Source organism: Lepidochelys olivacea, assembly GCF_965140295.1.
Source record: "Lepidochelys olivacea isolate rLepOli2 genome assembly, chromosome: 5".
Taxonomy (NCBI): Eukaryota; Metazoa; Chordata; order Testudines; family Cheloniidae; genus Lepidochelys; species Lepidochelys olivacea.
The window spans coordinates 91336873-91359370 of NC_140415.1; the positions used below are offsets into that span (position 1 = coordinate 91336873).

At 43.4% G+C, this 22498-nt stretch overlaps 1 protein-coding gene across 1 annotated transcript in view; it reads left to right on the plus strand.

Moving 5' to 3' along the window:
• The window catches only part of LOC311521387 (terminal uridylyltransferase 7-like), a 68103-nt gene extending 55435 nt beyond the window's left edge, over positions 1-12668 (plus strand). Inside the window, exons 27-31 of the mRNA XM_084629699.1 lie at positions 3567-3643; positions 4923-4986; positions 6838-7040; positions 9399-9475; positions 10302-12668. Coding sequence (XP_084485825.1) covers positions 3567-3643; positions 4923-4986; positions 6838-6905 — 209 coding nt within the window. The 3' untranslated portion in view covers positions 6906-7040; positions 9399-9475; positions 10302-12668. The remainder of the gene's footprint in view (positions 1-3566; positions 3644-4922; positions 4987-6837; positions 7041-9398; positions 9476-10301) is intronic.
• Positions 12669-22498: the final 9830 nt, after the last annotated feature.

The window sequence follows — 22498 nt, forward strand, 5'->3', positions numbered from 1 at the left end:
TCAAACTTTAGATTCCATTTCATTGCATTGTACATCCACGAAGGCTGGCACCAGAGCAATTCTTGTCATCTTAAACTACTGCATTCTGAATAAGTTTAAGCATTTGACCCTTTCCCCCATAAATGGTTTTAAACCATTCCTAATAAGCATAAAGTGGTTACTATTCAAACAGGATTTGGAAATGAAGCTTCTCAAATCAGCAGCCAGGCAGAGGGGATCCATTTCCTGCAGCAGCCTTTGTCATTATCTTGTGCGGGGAATGCTACTTTTCTCAAAGACCACTGATTCAGGAAGGACTTTAAGAGTGATACAGAATACCTAGATGAGGCCAGGTCCTCCTTCAATGAGGAGATGATTGCCAAAGATCCTTGGTATGATGGCTTGTTCCCTTCTCCAATTTCCTGAGCAGGCAGACATTTCCTAACCTGGAACAGATGAGAAAAATCATCCTGCTGAGATGTAGTATCATAGGATTGGAAGGGACCTTGAGAAGTCATCAACTATTGTTCCTTCCTAAGTGGAGTACTTTGCATTTGTCCTTATTGAATTTCATCCTGTTTACTTCAGAGCATTTCTCCAGACTGTCCAGATCATTTCTAATTTTAATCCTATCCTCCAAAGCACTTGCCACCCCTTTTAGCTTCGTATTGTCCGTAAAGTTTATAAGTGTTCTCTCTATGTCATTATCTAAATCATTGTTTAAGATATTGAACAGAACTGGACCCAGAACTGAGGGACCCCACTTGATATGCCCTTCCAGCATGACTGTGAACCATGGATAACTACTCTCTGGGAGCAGTTGCCTAACCAGTTAGGCACCCACTTTATAGTAGCTCCATCTAAGTTGTATTTCTGTAGTTTGTTTATGGGATATGAGACTGTTATGTGAAGCAGTATCAAAAGCCTTATTAAAGTCAAGATATGCCATATCTACCACTTCCCCCTATCCACAAGGCATAGAATCATAGAATATCAGGGTTGGAAGGGACCTCAGGAGCTCGTCTAGTCCAACCCCCTGCTCAAAGCAGGACCAATCCCCAACTAAATCATCATAGCCAGGGCTTTGTCAAGCCTGACCTTAAAAACTTCAAAGGAAGGAGATTCCACCACCTCCCTAGGTAACGCATTCCAGTGCTTCACCACCCCCCTAGTGAAAAAGTTTTTCCTAATATCCAACCTAAACCTCCCCCACTGCAACTTGAGACCATTAGTCCTTGTTCTGTCATCTGCTACCGCTGAGAACAGTCTAGATCCAGCCTCTTTGGAACCCCCTTTCAGGTAGTTGAAAGCAGCTATCAAATCCCCCCCCATTCTTCTCTTCTGCAGACTAAACAATCCCAGTTCCCTCAGCCTCTCCTCATAAGTCGTGTGTTCCAGTCCCCTAATCATTTTTGTTGTCCTCCGCTGGACGTTTTCCAATTTTTTCACATCCGTCTTGTAATGTGGGGCCCTTGTTACCCTGTCAAAGAAAGCTATTAGGTTGTTTTAACAAGATCTGTTCTTGTGAAATCCATGCTGACAGTTACTTATCACCTTATTTTCCTCTAGGTGTTTGCAAATTGATTGGTTAATTATTTGCTCCATTATCTTTCAGGGTACCAAAGTTAAGCTGACTAATCTCTGGGTTGTTATTTCCCTTTTTATAGATGGGCACTAATTTGCCCTTTTCCAGTCCTCTGGAATCTCTCCTGTCTTCCATGACTTGTCATGCTAATGGCCCAGATATCTCCTCAGTCAGCTGCTTGAGTATTCTAGGATGTATTTCTTCAGGCACTGGTGACTTGAAGACATCTAAGTAATTTTTGTCTAAGTAATTTTTAACTTGTTCTTTCCCTATTTTAGCCTCTGATCCTACCTCATTTTCACTGGCATTCACTATGTTAGATGTTCCATCGCCACCAACCTTCTTTGTGAAAACCTGAAACGAAGTCATATAGCACTTATGCCATTTCCACATTTTCTGTTAGTGTTGTTCCCCCCTCGTTGAGTAACAGACCTACCCTGTCCTTGGTCTTCCTCTTGCTTCTAAAGTATTTGTAGAATGTTTTTTTGGTACCATTTACATCTCTAGTAGCTTAATCTCATTTTGCGGCTTGGCCTTTCTAATTTTGTCCTTACATACATGTGTTATTTGTTTATATTCATCCTTTATTTGACCTAGTTTCCACTTTTTGTAGGACTCATTTAAAGTAGAGCCCTCTCCTAAGAAAAGGTGAAGGGGTGCCCCCTTTGTTAATCACTAGCCTCTGAAGGAATAGAGAATTGCAGTATCTCCCGAGGTGGTAAGATGCCCTCCTTGGAACCTTTACATAAGCCTCCAGAGCATTTAAAGCCATTGAAAAAAGTTCCTCTTCTTCCTGGCCATTTAAAGCAGCGTTTGTCATATCAATTCTCTCCATGAGGAGAGTCTCAAATCAGGCCTATTTTACGCTACAGCATTGCTCCCACTGATGTAAGTCACCCACTACAGCAACCTAACAACTCCACCTGTGTGAGAGGCGTAGTGCTTAGGTCTATGTAATTAGGGTGGTGCAGTGTCTGTGTAGATGCTCTATTACGTACATCACCTATTGACTGTCAACTAAAGCTGAAGAAGAAAAGGTATTCAAGGATTCTAGCCAAATAGATCTGAAATGAAGTTTCATATCTGTGCTGCACCTTGTTTCTGACCCTGAGTCACTTGTCTAGTTTTCCACCTCACTGTGCATCAGATATAAACATCTTGTACTTACCATCAAGGCTTTGTGTCTCTGAACTGTCTCCTTTCACATTTCCCCTTGCCCCCTCATTCTGCCAATGCTAGCTTCATTCTGCAAGTGCCACCTTATCTCACACGTTTCTCCATGTCTCTTTTAAATCCTGTGCCCTACCCCTGGAATTCACTTCCCAAACCTAATTGGTCAGATTTCCTCATACCTCATTCACATTCCTCTTAAAAATTCACCTCTTCTGTCCCATCTCTGAAGTGTGACATAGGGAGAGTGAAGACTAAAATATATTTTACTGCATTCAAGATGTCTGTGTATTCATTGCTGTGGGAGCAGCTTCAGCTGTTTTTCAGTCCAGGTGACCTGCTGTATATTGACCTTTGTCACTTCTAGCATATAAGTGTGGTGATGAGGTTGTCGAATGTATATGTAAACTACATTAATCACAGAGAGGTGGCCGTTGCCTATCATTACATGTGTGTTGGAGAGGGTGGTCCTGTTGATTAAATCTTTTGTGCTTTGTTTTCTGTATGGCCCCAAAAGTGTTCTCTGTGATCCAGTGGTAAGGGGGCAAAGTTCAATTCCCTGGTCTCCCTTGGCTTACTGTGACCTTGGGCAAGTCACTTCTCTCTCTGTGCCTAAGTTCTGTCAAACGGGGATAATAGTTCTTCCCTAATTCTTAAGGGTGTTGAGGTTAAATACACTAAAGATTGTGAGGTGCTGGGATACTATGGTGATGGGAGGTGAGTCATGCATACAAGTGCCTTTATATAGATAATGATAAGTTGTTGGAGTTTCTAATTGGAAGGTAATATTTTTATCTTTTCAATAAATTTTCACTGTATTTTAATTTCTCAGGTGGATCTAAGTCAGAAAGTCTGTGTGGATCCCCTTCTTCACCCAGTGCTGTTAAACATGCTGGTAGAGTAAATCAGGTCAACACTGCATAATTTTCTGAATCAGGTTCTCAACCTTTTTCTTTCTGAGGCCCTTGACAACATGCTATAAAAACTCCAGGGCCCAGTTTGGTTGGGAGGGAGTCAGGGCTCTGGCTCAGGGGTTGCGGGGGCTTCTAGCATAGGTGTAGTTTGACTTCTATTTTGGGTGGGCAGGGGCCAGTGGGGCTTGGGCCAGTTCTGTATGGCGGGGTCCAGGGAGGGAGCGCCGCCTCCATCCCCTGATTCACCTCAGCAGGCCACCCAGCCTGTCTGGGTTGTGGAGAGTGGGCGGGGACACAACCAAAAATTATAACTCAGGGAGTGGGGTGGTGAGGTCTCAGCTCAAAAAGTTTGAAAACAGCTCAGGGTGCAGAGAAGGGCAGGTAGGAGCTATGTTCAGGCAGGGCGTGTAGCTGAGAGCTGCACACAGGAAGAGGGTAGCTCAGGGTGCAGGGAAGGGGTAGCTAGGGACTATGTGTGAGCAGGGAGGGGTACCTTAGAGTGCAGGGAGTGGGTACCTGACGTTACAGGGAGGGCTTCTCTGCCGTCCCTGTTCCCCGAGGGCTCCGCCAGCCATGGAGTCGGGTCTCCCTGCCTAGGCAGCTCTTACCAGCTGCGTGACCAAAGAGGCGGGGAGCTGAGGAGCAGCTTCAACCCCTTGCACCAGCAGGAGATGAGGGAACATGCTGCCTGCTAAATGATGTCAGCCAGACCAGCAGATGTCCTGCACTGCCCGGCTCTGGCTTCCTGCCTTCAACCTGGCCTGGGGGCGGGGAGAGGAAGGCGGGGGCGGGAGGGCGCAAAGGGAGAGCGTGGGTGGAGCTGCCCTGGGACAGTCCTGCTTTTGCACTGTAGTTTTGCAGGGTAGAGTAGCATCCTCTGTGCCCCCCAACTCTGCCCATGGGCTCAGAGCTTCTGCCCTGTGGGGGGTGCCGAGAATTGGGGCTTCAACGCCATGGCTCCCAGCTTCAGCCCCGTGGGAGATGCTGGAGATCGGGTTCTGGGTTTTAGCCACGGGGCCCTGTGGCCCCCCTGAAAAGGTTTGTTGGTCCCCAGGGGGCCACGGACCCCCTGTTGAGAACCACTGTTCTGAATCACGTTTTTCTTAAGTATACTTAAAGCCATTTACAGTAGTAAACTCCAGTTTGGCTCAAGTTTTCAACTACGATACACCTTTTTGTAGGTACAGCACTCTTTATCTGTAATCCAATCAACTGTTCCCTGCCTAATAGTTGAATTTTATGTGTTCACTTATCTCTATATGGCTCTCTTTTAGGGAATAGTTTTATATGAGGAAAAGAAGAAACAAAAAGGAAAAGTGTTCTTGAGTTCCCAAACAGGTTTGTACATCAGATTCCACTGAACAGCAACCCGGATATTAACAACTTCTGATTAATAACAGCATTTTTCTGGGACCCAATCCTGTCCCATTGACTTTTTAATGTTCGTGGGATTTGGATATTGGCAGTGGCATGCCACTTATCAACCCACCCCTCATCCCCCTACTTTTTTTTTTTTTAAAGAAGAAAGATGCAAGCTGCAGGCAGGTTGTCAGGGTTGCAGCCATAAAAGGAGGCACTGGGACATGCTGAGTGCACCCATCACAGGCAGGTTTGCAAAACTGCAGCCACACGGGAAAAAGTGGGAAGACAGCTTCTGTGGCTGCAAGCCTGCCTGCACACGGGGATTGCACAGGAGGTAAGGGGCTGCGAGCTGAGGGGGAGCAGCGCAGTAGCTGGTGGGCGGCTAGATGCCAGAGCTGCATGATAGCTCTCCCTGTGCTCTTCAGGCTGCAGCCTGCTATGAGGTGCAGTCAGGGAAGGAAGCAGTGAGACGTGCTGAGTTCTGATCCCCGGAGAGCACAGTGAGAAGTACAGGGCGGCCCCAGAGGCCTGCAGCAACTGGGCTGCAGCCCCCTCTCCCTGCTGCTGCCCTACTCACAGGCCGGTTGCAGGGCTGCAGCCAGGGAATGTACTTCCCAGCACTTCCTTCCTTAGCTGCAGCCTTGCAAAGCCACCTTCCACTTACTGGCAACTGCTGGATAATGGCAAGATTTTGCTGTTGACCAAGGGGTCGCTAATAAATGCAATCTACTGTAACTTGAATTACTTAATTGAAATTACAGTATCTAAAAGCATATTTTGGGAAATGAGCATCTCCCCCAGTCCTCACTGATGGGAGCTCTGCTTTCTGTGTTGATACTGAAGGCAGTTCAGGCTTGTTGCTAGCACCCTTTGGGCTAAGCCCAGCCTCTTTGTCCACCAGAGTTTTTTCCTCTGGCAGCAGAACCAGGAGGCAGTTCAGCATTCCCCTAGTTTGTTTAGTTTTATTTTTTTATTTACCATCAATAGGGTGTGTTTGTTTTTTGGATCAATTTCTTAGGGGCCAAGGCATTAAAGGTTCTTTGTACAAACCAACTACCAATCAGAGTAGGAGACTGCAGTCAGATCATGACAAAGGATAGTTAAGCTCAAGAGAGAGCTTTTAAAAACAATGCGAACCACTGCCGGCTGACAAGTAAAAAGATCCCCTAGTAAAGGAGCTATATTTGCACCAGATCCCCACTCCGTGAATTCTGTGTTAGAAGCAGAATAGGACTGTTACTTCCTTACACACATCTGTTTCACTTGCTTTAAAAAAAAAAAATTAATTAGCTATTACAGCCAAGTTTTTAAAAATGAGGAGTGATTTTTAGACATTTTAGTTGAATCTAATCTGGCTCAGACCAAATTAAGAACGTAAAAACAGCCATCCTGGGTCAAACTAAAGGTCCATCTAGCCCAGTATCTTGTCTTCTAACAGTGACCAATTGCCAGGTGCCTCAGAGGGAATGAACAGAACAGGTAATCATCAAGTGATCCATCCCCTGTCACTCATTGCCAGCTTCTGGCAAACCGAGGCTAGGGATCCCATCCTGGCTCATAGCCATTAATGGACCTATCCTCCATGAATTTATCCAGTTCTTTTTTGAACTCTGTTATAGTCTTCGCTTTCACAACATCCTCTGGAAAAGAGTTCCACAGGTTCCAAAAGTTTGTCCAGTTTCTGTTCTTTCCCCTTAGGGTGGAACATGCAATGTGGAGCACACTTAAAAACAAGCGGTGCTTCCAAAATCTTGTGTTCAGATCATTACTTTTCTATTTGGTTACAACTTCAATAATGTGACACTTTCTTTTTTGGTTTCTGTTTAGGCAGCCTTGCCAATAAATACATGGCTCAGGGAAAAGCCTCACAGAAGAGGACCCACCAAGAATTATGAGGGGACTGAAGAACTCTGAAATTGCAATACAGGCCGTCCAATCACTTCAAAAATTAGGTTCATTTTGGCTAAAGCTTCTGGGCTCACAAGACAGCAGCACAAAACAATCTTCAATTTGAGTTTAAAGAAAACATGGTATTTTATTTTAATTAGATTGCTAAAAGTCCGAGGCAATGGATTTTAATGCAGTGCTCCTACTATGGACTCCTGCTCTTAATAGATTATTTGAACATTTTAATAGAAAGCCATGATGTTTGTATTTGTTTACTAAGTAAAACGTGTAGAAAAGAGCAGGTGCTCATTTTCAAGATTTTAACATTCAACATGACCCTTTCAAAGTGCACCAAAATTGCGTGCAAGCCAAATATTGTTTCATTTTTCTTCAAAAATTGACTTTTTTGAAGGAGGAAATGCTATTTATTAATGTTGATTGTTTACTGAATCCTTGTGTAAAGTGTTTAAAATGTTTGTGGACTACTACTGATGTATTTGCAAACATTTTATCTGCGGAGAATTGAAAACAAACATTAGTAAACTTTTTTGTCAAACTGCTGTGGACACACTGCCACTGAGTTGTTTTTTTCTCTTTGTGATTTTATGAGTTAATATGCTGCTGTGCTTGTGTACAGAAAGACTGAGAAGCAGATTAGTCCGGTTTGATGCTGCTAAGAATCTTTCCCATGGCCTATAAAATGCAACAGGCACAATTGCTAAAAGGCAGAAAAAAGTGATAATCAGCAATTGGGGATGGGGGTTAAATGCTTTTCTCTGTTCCTAAAAAGTGAAAAAGATCCAACTGCCAATCAAGGATTTAATTAGTGTTATCTTAAGATTTACTTGAAGTCCTTTTGGAGCTGGTACTATACCTTCATACCCTGTTCTCGGGGGAGTAGGAATCAATACAGGGAAAAAATGAAACCTCTGTTATTTATGACTTTGAAATAAAAAAAATTTAAAACTTGAAATTTCTACATTTCTCCTTATCTTGTACCTACAATTCCAAGTATTCTTGCTACAAGTGCAAAATTCAATAGGAACATAGGATAATGTCATTTTACTCTAACTACTTATTTAAAGGTGTTATGTTTTAAGACTAATAGTTCCTTTCACCAAATGTCTACATCGTTATTAAAGACCTAGGCTGGGATTTTCAAAGGGGCAAGGCAGTTAGGTCCCCAACTCTGTGTGTGTGTGTGTGTGTGTGTGTGTCCCCTAAAATTCATCACTTCATAAATCTGTTCACTTACACATTGAGAGAAATTTTAGCCAAAGAATAACAGAAAATGACCACATTCAGGTGATGGAATGTTTGTCAAGTTCACTTCAACTTCATAGCTAGTGGTACTTTATCATAAAATTAAAATTCAGTCTTTCCTTTGTGGGATCCTTATGGTTTTTGTTGTACTGTTTATTTGCCTGGCAGCAAAATATAAAAGTTGCTGTGTTCTGTGTATACAATGGCTCAATTAACCCTGTATTTAAAGTTTTCTTCTTTGATTGTGGACGGGAGTGAAAGATAAAAGCTTCTATGGAGCTAAGTGGCCATAGAGAGACCCCACAGCCCTTCCATAGAAGATATTCATAAAAATCATTTTTGCTCCCTGTCCCATAGCCTCCCTCCTGCCCCCTTCACCTTGGTACCTTTTGCCATGAAGTATCCAGCTATGAAATCTTCCTTGCTAATCCTGACTTCAGCTGAAGGCTGGTCCTGTGGATGCTCTCATCTTTCATTCTGAAGAAAGGGTTATTCACCTTATGCAGTAACTGAGGTTCTTCGAGATGGTTGTCCCTGTGTGTGCTCCACTTCAGGTGTCCCTGCACTTGACATCAGAGATTTGTAGTAGCAGTGCCTAGTTGGGTCGCGCATACACCATCGCCTTCTTGCGCCACCTCAGGCGGTTACATAGTGCTGCATGACCAGCCGTCCCTCGGATCCTTTTCTACCTCAGAGAATCTAGCGTGAAACTCCAAACTAGAGGGGAGGAGGGAGGCTAGTGGAGTACTTACAGAGACAATCATCTTGAGTAACCTCTGTTGCTGCACAAGATGAATAACCCTCTCTTCTTTTTTTTAAAGAGTGTCTCTGTGGGTGCTCCACTTTAGGTGACTGAGCAGTGCCCCTTAGTAGAAGAGTGGGGCTTCGGAGTTGCGTTAGTGATAGTTGATAAAACAGAGAGTCCAAATAGAGCGTCTGATGATGACTGTTGCTCTATTGTGCTTTGTGAATGTGTGGGCTGATGCCCAGGTTGATGCTCTGCAAACATCAATAATGGGGATGTTGTTGAGAAAAGCTATCAATGCTGAAAGTTCTCTGGTAAAGTGTGCTGGTCCTGTTGGGGCTTGTAATTGATGCTTTTGATAACAAAAGTGGATGTGCATCCTGATATCCACTCGGATAGTCTCTGTTCTGAGATGGTTTGCCCTTTTGATCATTCTGTTATAGAGACAAATAATCTCAGTGATTTTCTAAACATTTTTGTTCTTTCAATGTAGAAAGCTAATGCTCTTGGAACGACCAGTGCCTAGAGTGATGCCTTTTTTGTCTGCATGAGGTTTTGGAAAAAATCCAGGTAAGTAAATGGGTTGGTTCAAATGAAAGGGGGAGGTAACCTTCAGTAGGAATTTGGGGCGTGGTCTTAAGGTAACTTTATCTTTAAAGAAAGTTGTGTATGGAGGGGCTAGGGGATGTGCCATTAGGGCACCTAGTTCTCCCACATGTCTGGTGGACGTAATGGCGATGAGGAAAGCCACATTCATAGATAGGTGGAGTAATGAACAGGTGGCCAGTGGCTCAAATGGGTTTTCCATAAGTCCGTGTAAGACCAGGTTGAGGTCCCACATAGGAGATGGGTTCCTTATTTCAGGATAAGTGTTCTCAATGCCCTTGAGGAAACATTTAGTTGTTAGGTGGGTGAATATGGTGACTCATCCACCTTATCATGGAAAGCTGTGATATAGCTGCCAAGTGTACCTTGATGGAGCTTGTCGAGAAGCCCCAGTTTGTTTAGTTCTAATATGTAATCCAGTACCCTTGGTAAAGAGGAGAATGTTGATGTGATATTTGTCCTGGCACTATATATTGAACCATTTCCACTTATGAATATATGTGTCTCTTGTATTTCAGGGGTTCTCAAACTCGGGGTCAGGAGTCCTCAGGGGGTCGCGAGGCTATTACGTGGGGTGTTGCGAGCTCTCAGCCTCCACCCCAAACCCTGCTTTGCCTTCAGCATTTATAATGGCGTTAAATACATTAAAAAGTGTTTATAATTGATAAGGGGGGGGGTCACACTCAGAGGCTTGCTATGTGAAAGGGGGCACCAGTACAAAAGTTTGAGAACCCCTGTTGTATTTGGTCTACTGTTGTTCAGTAATATGTCTTTTACTTCCTCTGAACAGGTCATTTCATTTCCTCTCAGCCCTGGAGTAGCCAGCCCTTGAGGTGAAGTATTGAGGTTGGGATGGTGGATGTGTCCCGCATCTTGGGAGAGGAGATGAGGTATGAGAGGAAGATTTCAAGGTGGGCATACTGCCATCTTTTACAGGTATGGTAACCATGTTTGTCTGGACCATCTAGGTGCTATTAGGATGACTTTGGATTTGTCCTCCTTGATCTTGTTTAGGACCCAGGTTAGGAATAGGAAGGAGGAAATGCATACATTAACGGTGCATCCCATTTGACGAGGAGAGCATTGCCTAGGGAATGGGGTCCCAGTCCAGCTCTGGAGCAATATTGTGGGAACTTGGTGTTCTGTGCTGTTGCAAAGAGGTCTATGGTAGGGAATCCCCAGTTTGAATATCGTAGGTAGAACTCCAGGGTCCATTTCCCACTCATGATTCTGTGAAAACTCTGTTTAGTGCATCTGCTTTTGTGTTCTGACATCCCAGCAGGTAGGATACTGATATGTCGATGTTGTACCAATTCTAGAGCAGTATCGCCTCTGTGCATAGGGAGTGTGATTGTGCTCCTCCCCCCAACTCTTTGACGTTTATGTAAAACATGCACACTACATTGTCCTTGAGGATCCTGATGGCTTTTTTTTTTATTAGTGGTAGAAAGTGCTCATATGCGTTGTGGACTGCCCTTAGTTCCAGCAAGTTTATGTTTAAGTTTATGTCTCCAGTGGAGACCATCGGCCTTGGACTGTGTTGTTGAGTAAATGCACTTCCTAGCCTATTTGGGAGGCATCCCTGGTGAATTGTAACTGTTGGAGTCGTTTGTAGAAATGGGATTCCTGTACAGATGTTCTTCAATTGTGTCCACCATTTTAGGGAGTCCTTTACCTTGTTTGCCGTTGTGAGATGTCTGCTTAGGGTGTGCCTGTGTGGTATGTGCACTGTTCGAAGCCAGGCCTGCAGGCATCTCGTGTAGCTTGGCGTGTTTGACGACAAACAACATCACTGACATATGTCCCAAAAGTTGTAGGCATGTTCTGGCAGATGTTTGTGGACTGTCTGTCCCTGTTGATATTAAGTTGACTAGCGTGATGAAGTGTTGATGAGGTAGGTTGCTGTAGCTGTTGAACAGTCAAGACATGCTCCAATGAATTCCAGTTTCTGGACAGGTATCAGTGTTAACTTTTGTGTGTTTGTTTGTAATCGTAAAAAAGCGTTCTCATACTCTGTGTGGCATTTATAGCTTTGTGTTGGGGCCTTTATGAGGCAGTTGTCCAGAAATATCATGACTCCATGTCTGCAGAGGTGTGCTGCCACCACTGCTAAAACTTTGGGGAAGGGCCTTCGGGGGGTCAGTAAGCTGAAGGGTAGTACTTTGTATTGGAAGTGTTTTCCTAGGGTGAACCTTAGCAATCTTCTGTGTAATGGTAACATAGAAATATGTGTCCTGTAGGTTGAGGGCCGAGAGCCAGTCCCCCTTTCCTAATGCTAGGATTATAGTTGTTAGTGTCGCCATTTTTGAAATGTTGGGTTTTACAAATTTGTTGAGTTTTCTTAGGTCCAGGATGGGCCTCCACTGTTAGAAAATAGTGTGAGTAAAACTTTTGCCTCTGTGCTGTGTTGGTACTTGTGCCACTGCGCCTAGGTGTTAAATGTGGTTCACTTCCTGTTGCAGCAGGTATTCGTGAGAGGGGTCCCTGAAGAGGGATGGGGAGGTGGGATGGAGATCAAAGGGGTGAAATAACCAGTTTGGAGAATTTCCAAAACCCCATTTGTCTGCAGTGATGGTGCGCCAGACTCGGTAAAACAGTGACAAGCCATACCCAAATGGTCGGGAGATAGTTCCAGCGTTAGAATGAGTGATTGTCTCGTGCCCTCGACCACACCTTCAAGAATGCTGTTTCAAGGTGGATTGTTGGGACGTTGAAGGTTGATTCTGGTTTTGTCGACGTCTGGTCTGCTTTGTTTGTGGTGTTGGTCAAACTTCCTGTGTGGTTGTGTGTACGTGGCAATGGGAATCTCTGTGTATAATACCTATCCTGTTTCTTTGTATTTGCAGGTGTGTAGATGCCCGGGGATTTTAATGTTGCCCTAGAGTCCTTCAGAATACGAAGGGACTCGTCAGTTTTGGCCGCAAATAGTTTTGGGCCTTTGAAGGGCAGGTCCTCAACCGTTGACTGAACCTCTCTCGGGAACCCCAAGAAATGAAGCATTGATGCACAGTGCATGACCACGGATGTTGCAATGGAGCATGCCGCTGTTTCCGCAGAGTCAAGTGAGATCTGCAATGCTGTCCTGGCAGTGAAATGGCCTTCGGCGATGTTGGCTTTAATTTGTTCTTTTTTGTCTTCCGGTAAGCTGCCAATAAATTCTGACATTTTCGAAAATATTGTATGTGTGTATTTTGACGGTAGGGCTCCATAATTAGCTATGCAAAACTGCAGTGTTGCAGATGAATACACCTTGTGACCAAAGAGGTCTAACCTCTTCCATTCTCTGTCATACGGGGTTATTATAGTATGGCGTTGCTCTCTCCTCTCATTTATAGCTTCCAACACTAGTGAGTTTGATGTGGTGTGTGTTAACAAGATCTCCACTCCCTTAGATGGCACATAGTATTTCTTATCCTATCTTTTGCATGACGGGGGTGATGTTGCTTGTGTCTGCCAGATGGTTTTGGCAGGCTCCATAATAGCGTCTTTAATCAGCAACACTACCTTTGTCGTGGTAGATGTCTGAAGAATATCCAGTAGTTTATGCTGCGATTCAGGTTCCTCTTCTAGGGATATGGTCAGGGACAGCCACCCTTTTGAAGAGTTTCTGGAATTGCGTGAAGTCATCCCCTGTGGTAGGGGGTGGGGACATTATAGTTTTATCTGGTGATGATGTCTGGTTCGGTGGTGGTAAGGCTTCTTGGTCTGAGATTTCCTCATTTTCTTCAGTCACCTCCTCCTGCGTTTCTGAGGATCCTGGTATAGGTGGTGATGGAGATTGTGGTGCTCTCGATTTTGGTGGGCTGGGGGACTTGCGATGTTGTGCCCTGTATACTGCCTACAGGTCCCAGTAGGGCCAATTTAGTGAGAATGATATGGGAGGTGGCGCCCCTGGGTGCCCATACCAGCTATGTGCATCTGAAGATGAGTGGTATCCTGTTTGGTGGGATGGACCTGGTCTGTGTGAGGAGTGATGAGGTGCACATATCTCCCCTTCATCCTCCTCCTCATCATCATCGCTGGAGATGGGGAGCCGATCTAGGTGGAGTGGTCAGCCAGCTCGGTACCGATTGAGTTGGAATGCTATTGGTACTGAGAAGCAGGGACTCCAGTGTTAAGGCATACAGATCTACTGGTCTCCTCAAGAATTGGTGTGGTACCATGAATGCCAGTACCGATGTCTGCATTGCTGGCAGTACAGGAGTGTGAGTAGTAGCCACTGGTGCCGAGGATCTTGTGTTGTGCTGTGTAGGTACCACAGGTGGTTCCATTGCGCCGCTCAGTGCCGAGTGTCTTCTTGGCTCTCTGGGTACTGAGGCGGAGGGTTTTACTTTGTCAGAGCTTTCTCGCTTATGGTCTTTCGCTCTCTGGCGGTCGGTACCGACGTAGACTTGGCAATTGGGGAACACTTTTTCTTAGCAGATTCCCACTGGTGAAGTCTGAGCCTGCTTTTTTGTAGCCTTCTTGGACAAAAGCTCTTTTGTAGGGGCTGTTGAGGCAGGACCTCTGTCAGAGGCTGCCAGTGGCCGGGCAGGGTCCGAGGCAGGTTGCAGAGATTTCTCCATCAGGATCTTACATTGAAGATCTCTCACTTTTCTTGTTCTGGCCTTTAGATTACCGCAATGTGGACACTTTTGAGGGATATGTATCTCATCCAGATAGCAGACACACCGTGCATGTCTGTCAGAAATAGGGATTGACAGCCTGCAAGTCAGGGAGCGTTTAAATCCCAGCAATCTGGGCATGCCAGACAGGTTCTGTCCCTCACTGAGAAGGGGAGCAGTAACATTATAGAAGCCTAAACTTATTTTCCTAATAAGGGGGATAAAGAAAGTCATTCTTACCCTTTATGCTTTTTTTTAATTATTTCTATCTCATTTGACTATTAACATAGCTTTATAGTTATCTAAAAATAGGTAAGAGATGCTGCTAATTGCTCTGAGTGAAGCCAAAGGCAGTAGAGAAGGAACTGAGGTACAGTTGGTCACGCAGCACTATGTAACTGCCTGAGGCAGCACAAGACGGTGACAGCCCATGCGCGACCCCACTAGGCACTGCTACTAGAAATCTCCAGTTACAAGCAGAGCGCATGGACACCTGAAGTGGAGCGCCCACAGGGACACCCCTCGAAGGAGAAGCCAACCTTCCCCCTTCCACACCAGCCTGGGTGGTGGTTGAGTTTTTTTTTTTTTCTTGTTCCTTTGGAGAGCTAGTTGGAGAGGGAGAGTGTTTCTCTAGACAGCTATGAATGCAGGACTCCTCCCGTAGCCTGAAAACCAAAATCCCAAACCTGAGGCTCATGTCACAGTTACTATGCCAATAAGATGGACTGTATTGAAACTAGTTGATAAGTACACTTATTTAATTGGCTATAGTGAAGCTGTGTGACTGATATATTGTAGCTTCATCTGTGTTAAGAATTCAAACAAAAGACTACATCTATATCTTTGAGTTTTACTTAAGTCCCACTACTGAAAGCAGAAGAAATGTGAACGATCATCTCCACAGTCTTTGATAGTGTTACAGAAAGATCTCTTTTGTTCCATCCCAGTGTGATATGGAAGGAGCAGTGAGTTAGCTGACTGTGTTAATTTGTGTTAAAGATAGCTTGCTGCATCCGCCTTGGTACACCACAGCTTCTCATGCTCTCTTTGATGTCTCTGTTCCCCATTGTCCTACACTCCAGTTTAATATATTGTTGAAAAATGGAGGAGCAAAGATAGTGTGTATGTATAATGTATATGTATATATATTACATGTGGGGGCACTGCTGACATGTATTTTTTCCTCTTTACTTCTGTTCCTATGGTAGTCTTTCCCTGGGATTTGTAGGAGGGGCTGTGTGCATGGCTTTGGAGCTATCTGTCCTGCACCATGTGCAGGCTACTGGTTCTCATGCCCTCTCCCCTTGGTTTTGTTCCTACTTTATTTATCTGAGACGTTATGAAGGGATTGTCGAGGATCATCTGGCCCTCTGACTATTACCCCATGCTACTTATCCATGTGGACACTAATGATACTGTGGGGTCTGACCCTCAGCAGATGAGAAGAGACTACAGGGCTCTGGGAGTAAGGGTGAAGGAGATGGGAGCGCAGATGGTGTTCTCTTCGATCCTTCTGGTCAAGGGTAGGGGCCCAGGCAGAGACAGGTGCATCCTGGAGGTGAATGCCTGGCTGCGAAGATGGTGTCGCCAGGAGGGCTTCAGCTTCCTTGACCATGGGATGCTGTTCCAGGAAGGACTGCTAAGCAGAGATGGGGCCCACCTATCAAAGAAGGGGACGAGCATATGTCAAGGCTGAATCCCCACTCTGGCACTTGGAGTGCAGAAGATGGGGGCCCGCAAGGATTTTAAAAATTAATACTTGACACTCCAGGCTTCTATTGCGCTCCCAAGGTTACAGCTTTTCTCTGACTTTGGCTTGGTAAACATTGCCACCACCCAAATACAAAAAAAACCCTGGGACCCAGGAAGGAGCACTTGGGAATTCCTGTCGGGTACCCTCAAGCCCTTTCACCCCCCTCTGGGGAAGAGCTAAGAAAGAAAACAAAGGAAATTAGCTGTTGCCCCCAGCTAATTAAACAACATATGTACAAACCTCTTAGGCCTCCAAAAATCCAGTTCTGTTCTCTAAAAAGGTAAATTTTATTAAAAACAAAAAGGAAGAAAATACATCTGGAACTTAGACTTCTGCTAGATTTTAAAGGAGCAATTCCAAAAATTAAGCACCCAAAAGAGCTTTCTTGGGGGTTCAGCTTAAAGGCTACAAGCAAACAAAAGCATCTGGGGTTAGCACAGAGGAGATCCACAAGCCGAAATAAACCTGATCGCATCTATCTAAACATTCCCTGTCCCAATGATTCCTTCTAGGTATGGAAGATAATTTTTCATACCTGGTTCAAACCTTACACAGCATTCCTGCTTTTTGCATTGCTGCTCTGTGTCCCTGCAGCCCAGAGAGAACAACAGACAACAAAGGGAAGGTTTTTCCCAATTTTAAAAAGTTTTAGCCCTCCCATTGGCTCTTTTGGTCAGGTGCCCACTTTTTTTTTTTAAACCTGTCCAGGGAGGCTTTTTAACCCTTTACAGGTAAAGCAAGCAGAGAACAGCTACCAAGAGGGATTTTTACAGCTAACTGGCTGGCTTGGTGTCCATAAAAGGGAGCTATCCCCACTTCATTTATCACAGCATATTTGGATACAGACTGGCTAACCTAGAGAGGAGAGCTTTAAACTAGGTTTGAAGGGGGCAGGTGAGCAAAGCCCACAGGTAAGTCAAAGCCTTGGAGACCTGGGAAAAGGGTCAGAATTTGGGGGGAGCGTGGGGTGTTACAGCAGGGTTAAAGGAGAGAAGGCAGAACCGGCGGGGGGGGGGAGGAATCTAATCAGTATCTTAGATGTCTGTATGCTAGTGCAAGAAGTATGGAGAATAAGCAGGAAGAACTTGAAATACTAGTAAATAGGATGAAATAAATAAGGACAGATAAGGAAATAAATAAGGACAGATGCGAAGTATGCCACCTAGGAAGGAACAATCAGTTGCACACATACAAAATGGGAAATGACTGCCTAGGAAGGAGTACTGCAGAAAGGCATCTGGGGGTCATAGTGGACCACAAGCTAAATATGAGTCAACAGTGTAACGCTGTTGCATAAAAACGCGAATGTCATGCTGGGATGTACTTTCAGGAGTGTTGTAAGCAAGACACGAGAAGTAATTCTTCCACTCTACTCTGTGCTGATGAGGCCACAACTGGAGTATTGTGTCCAGTTATGGGCACCACATTTCAGGAAAGATGCAAACAAATTGGAGAGAGTCCCCAGAAGAGCAACAATAATGATTAAAAGTTTAGAAAACATGACCTATGAGAGAAAATTGAAAAAATTGGGTTTGTTTAGTTTGGAGAAGAGAAGACTGAGGGGGGAAATAACAGTTTTCAAGTACATAAAAGGTTGTTACAAGGAGGAGGGAGAAAAATTGGTCATCTTAACCTCCTGAGGATAGGACAAGAAGCAATGGGCTTAAATTGCAGCAAGGGCGGTTTAGGTTGGACATCAGGAAAAATTTCCTAACTGTCAGGGCTGTGAAGCACTGGAATAAATTGCCTAGGGAGGTTGTGGAATCTCCATCATTGGAGATTTTTAAGAGCAGGTTAGACAAACACCTGTCAGGAATGGCCTAGATGATGATTATTCCTGCCATGAGTGTAGGAGACTGGACTAGATGACCTCTCAAGGTCCATTGCAGTCCTATGATTCTGGGATAAAGGTTAATGGGAAGAAAAGCAACACCAGCCATAATCTCTATTGCTGCAGTGTGGGAGTGTGACTATTTGGAGCAAAGATTTAACAACTTAAAGATGGAGACCTATTTTAGTTGCTTCATACTTCAGCAAGATCCTCCTCAGCTGTGTCATCTTTCTCCTTAATATTCCCTATTGCTAGCTAATGTGTGCCCAAGCAACACCAACTGTCTAGATTTATTTGTACTTACTCTCTGATGCAGAGGCATTTGTCCTAATTTTTTTTTAAAGTTTAACTGCTCAGGAGTGATGGTTTCACAATTAAACTTAAAAACAAGCATAAATGCTTGATGAATTAATGTAGTTCTTGTGAATAAAAACTTTTACACAGACGGGGTGCAATATATTTTAGATTGCAGGGCATAAATCAATATTAATCTTCTTGCTTTTCTCAATAAAATAGTCACCTGTAATGAATGACCACTGGGACAAGTGTTGCCTCTCTTGTAAGTATAAAATAGTCAATAACTTTTTCTGGTGTTCAGTTGAACCTTTCAGTTATGTGCTAGGTTAGGTGCTGGGGATGTTGACAGTGTATTATATTGAAAACGTAACAATTATTTTTTAAAGGAAAGGCCTTCCTTTTGCCTCCCTCATATCCAATCCTAATATGCTGAGAGAACATGTCAAATATTCAGCAAAGACATAGGGGTGGTGCAGTGAAAGATGATCAAAGAGACATGAAACATCCCAAGGAGACATAAGAAGGCAAAGCTGTTTTCTCTATAGCTAAAGAAACAGTATCAGGTGAGTTTAAACAGCTGCCATCTTGATTTATACTTAAGAATATTTAGCCTCAGAGCCATATTTTCCAATAGTAATGGCTTAACTGCGTATACAAAAGTACATGTTTGTGTGCGTAGACCAGAATTGTGTGTACAAATTGGCTAACAGAGCAAGCACGTAGCCTCTCTTCAGTGTCAGCAACACATTATGAATATTACAATTTAAAAGTGCAATATGCTCTTCGAAATATGTTCAGTTGGATGTCTCCATACAGAAAATCAAGGGTGCTACTAATGGAACTGGCATCACATCGATGGACAAACTCCCACTGACTCCAATGAAAGTTGGCTCAGGCCCTCAGTCTTAAAGCAGAGTTTTTATAGATCATTTCACGGACTTGTAATTCTAATCTTATTTACAAAAAAGTAATCTATGCTAAAATCCAACTGGAGAAGTGGATCATCACTGAAGGTATCCTCCACTATCATTTACATATAAGTTTCCTTGTGAACAAAAAAAAAAAAACAGAAAATTGAAGCCTATAAACACTAAACATTCACCCAAATATTTTGAAACCTTCCAATCATAAATTTACTAACAAAACCCTAAATATTAGAAAGTCTGGGAATGCACAGGCAATACTTCCAGCCAACCCCCACCTGTGGTATTTAATGGTCAGTTATATTACCACAAATAATTGTGGGCATCTAAATAGCCATTTTAACCTAAATTCTAAAGCCAAATTTTAAATAAAATTAGACACTCACTCAAGCAAAGACAAAGCCTCAAAAATTTCAGCCTCCGGTAATTATTCAGAAAAGCATTAGCATGTGAAAATAGGAAGTTGTAACAAAGTATTTTGAGACCTGCATTAAAATGGGCATTATATTAAGTGCCTGTTAAAACTGATGCTTGAACAGAGATGCTAATTTTCCCTGTTACTTTCTTTGAATTTTTAGCTTGCCTTTAAACTTGACATCACTCTGACTGCTGTGGGTAGATAGCGTACATACCACAGTATAAAGGTGATATAACCTCAAAATGTAATGCTGTATGTTTCGAGGGAGAAAATGTATTATCTGTTTAATGAAAAGGAGTACTAGTGGCACCTTCGAGACTAACCAATTTATTTGAGCATAAGCTTTCGTGAGCTACAGCTCACTTCATCGGATGCATAGTGTGGAAAATACAGAAGATGTTTTTATACACACAAACCATGGTGGTTTGTGTGTATAAAAACATCTTCTGTATTTTCCACACTATGCATCCGATGAAGTGAGCTGTAGCTCACGAAAGCTTATGCTCAAATAAATTGGTTAGTCTCGAAGGTGCCACAAGTACTCCTTTTCTTTTTGCGAATACAGACTAACATGGCTGCTACTCTGAAACCTATCTGTTTAATGTTTTGCATGGCAATATTTTCTTTTTACTGTGGTTTCTCCTCTTCTCCCCCAGGAAAATTCAGGCTTTACTGACTGTGCTATCCAGTAGAGATTTGGTTATATAATAATCCCAGTTTTGTAAAAATGAAGCTCCTATCAGAAAAGAGCTACTAGCATGTGATTCCTCAGTAAAATAACTACTCTGGAGAACAAAAATCCCACCAGCTGTGAAGTGCCCTTAGGTTCAAATCAGTTCTTCTGCAGATTCATTCAAACACAGCCTTAGGAGCACAATACTGAATTTTAAAGTTTTGGGACAAGATTCTAAAAGGAGGAGGAAATCCACACAGTAAGTGAGTTTATTGCCTACAGCTGAGTTGTGCATTCAAAAAGACAGATGCCCAATTCTCTTCTTTCTAATGTATTCTTCAACACTGTCCACCTTATTTATCTCTTACCATGTGCGCCATTAGTGTGACTCAGATCCTTTGGCCACACACTTGCAGCCAAATTAATAAGTTGGAGTTTGGTTCTTTGACCCACCTTTAGATAGCTAACAGTGTTAAGAAATTCACCAGTCACTTAAATATGTATAATAGCATTTATGTATTGAGCTACATTCTCCAAAGTATCTGACAAGCAAACTATTCTTCACAGCACAACCCTATGAAACAATTATCCCCCCTAGTGAGGCTGAGACTAGAATACTTTATCAAGTGCTCATTTTACCTCAGCCTGTGTGCTAAGAATTAGATATGCTGCCTTTATATGTATCTGAAAGGAGAATGTGGAATAGGTTATTTTTTTAAAAAGTCATCCTAAATTTGTTGCAATTGATATGTAGTGTATGTTTTTGTTTGTATTTCTCTGAATTTTTCTGCACCTTCCTCTGTGAGAAAGCTAATTTAGAACCTAACCCTGCATTTTCTGGGCACACAGAAATCCCTTTCGAGTTTATGGGGACTTTGCTTTTTACATTCCTTGCTCATTCTATTCACCTGAATTCATCCTGTCTGATATATAAGGATGGAGTAGTTTATCACTTTGTTTTATATTGACTGAATATCCTGATCACAGTTGATTTGTGTGTTTTTATTTAATGTCATCTTCTCTGTAGTTGAGTTAAATGGTTGCCTGTATCTTAGATCTCTTGATTCAGTGGGAGCTTGACTGAGCCCCTAGGGAAGGCTTGCAGGATCAGTACACAAAAAAATCCTGTCATATCACATACCTGAGTTGTGAAGTGAACTTCAACTCCAAAGTACCTGTAGCTTTTGACATGAGCCTCAGGTTTGGGACTGTGGTTCCCAGGCTATGGGAAGAATCCTGCATTCATAGCTGCCTAGAGAAACACCCAACAATAACCCAGGCTAGAGTGGAAGGAGGAAAGATAGCTTCAGAATGAAAGGTGAAGGCATCCACAGAACCTTGCTCAATGTAACTTCAGCTGAAGGCTGGAAGACTTTATATTTGCATGTTTCATGGCAAAAGGTACTGAGGGGGAGGGGGCAGGAGGGAGCCTAGGGGACAGGGAGCAAATAATGATTTTTATGAATATCTTCTATGGAAGGGCTGTGGGGTCTCTCTATGGCCACTTAGCTCCATAAAAGCATTTATCTTTCACTCCCATCCACAATCAAAGAAGAAAACTTTAAATACAGGGTTGATTGAGCCATTGTATACACAGAACACAGCAACTTCTATATTTTGCTGCCAGGCAAATAAGCAGTACAACAAAAACTGGAAGTAGCCCACAAAGGAAAGACTGAATTTCAGTTTTATGATAAAGTACCATCATCTGAATGTGGTCATTTTCTGTTAGTCTTTGGCTAAAATGTCTCAATGTGTAAGTGAACAGATTTATGAAGTGATGAATTTTAGGATATATACACACACATTAACTCATTAACCTGGAGCTGCAGCTAGCCAGAGATGTCAAGAGTAACAAGAAGGGTTTCTTCAGGTATGTTGGCAACAAGAAGAAAGCCAAGGAATGTGTGGGCCCCTTACTGAATGAGGGAGGCAACCTCGTGACAGAGGATGTGGAAAAAGCTAATGTACTCAATGCTTTTTTTGCCTCTGTCTTCACGAACAAGGTCAGCTCCCAGACTACTGCACTGGGCAGCACAGTATGGGGAAGAGATGGCCAGCCCTCTGTGGAGATAGAGGTGGTTAGGGACTATTTAGAAAAGCTGGACGTGCACAAGTCCATGGGGCCGGACGAGTTGCATCCAAGAGTGCTGAAGGAATTGGCGGCTGTGATTGCAGAGCCATTGGCCATTATCTTTGAAAACTCGTGGCGAACCGGGGAAGTCCCGGATGACTGGAAAAAGGCTAATGTAGTGCCAATCTTTAAAAAAGGGAAGAAGGAGGATCCTGGGACCTACAGGCCAGTCAGCCTCACTTCAGTCCCTGGAAAAATCATGGAGCAGGTCCTCACAGAATCAATCCTGAAGCACTTGCATGAGAGGAAAGTGATCAGGAACAGCCAGCATGGATTTACCAAGGGAAGGTCATGCCTGACTAATCTAATCGCCTTTTATGATGAGATTACTGGTTCTGTGGATGAAGGGAAAGC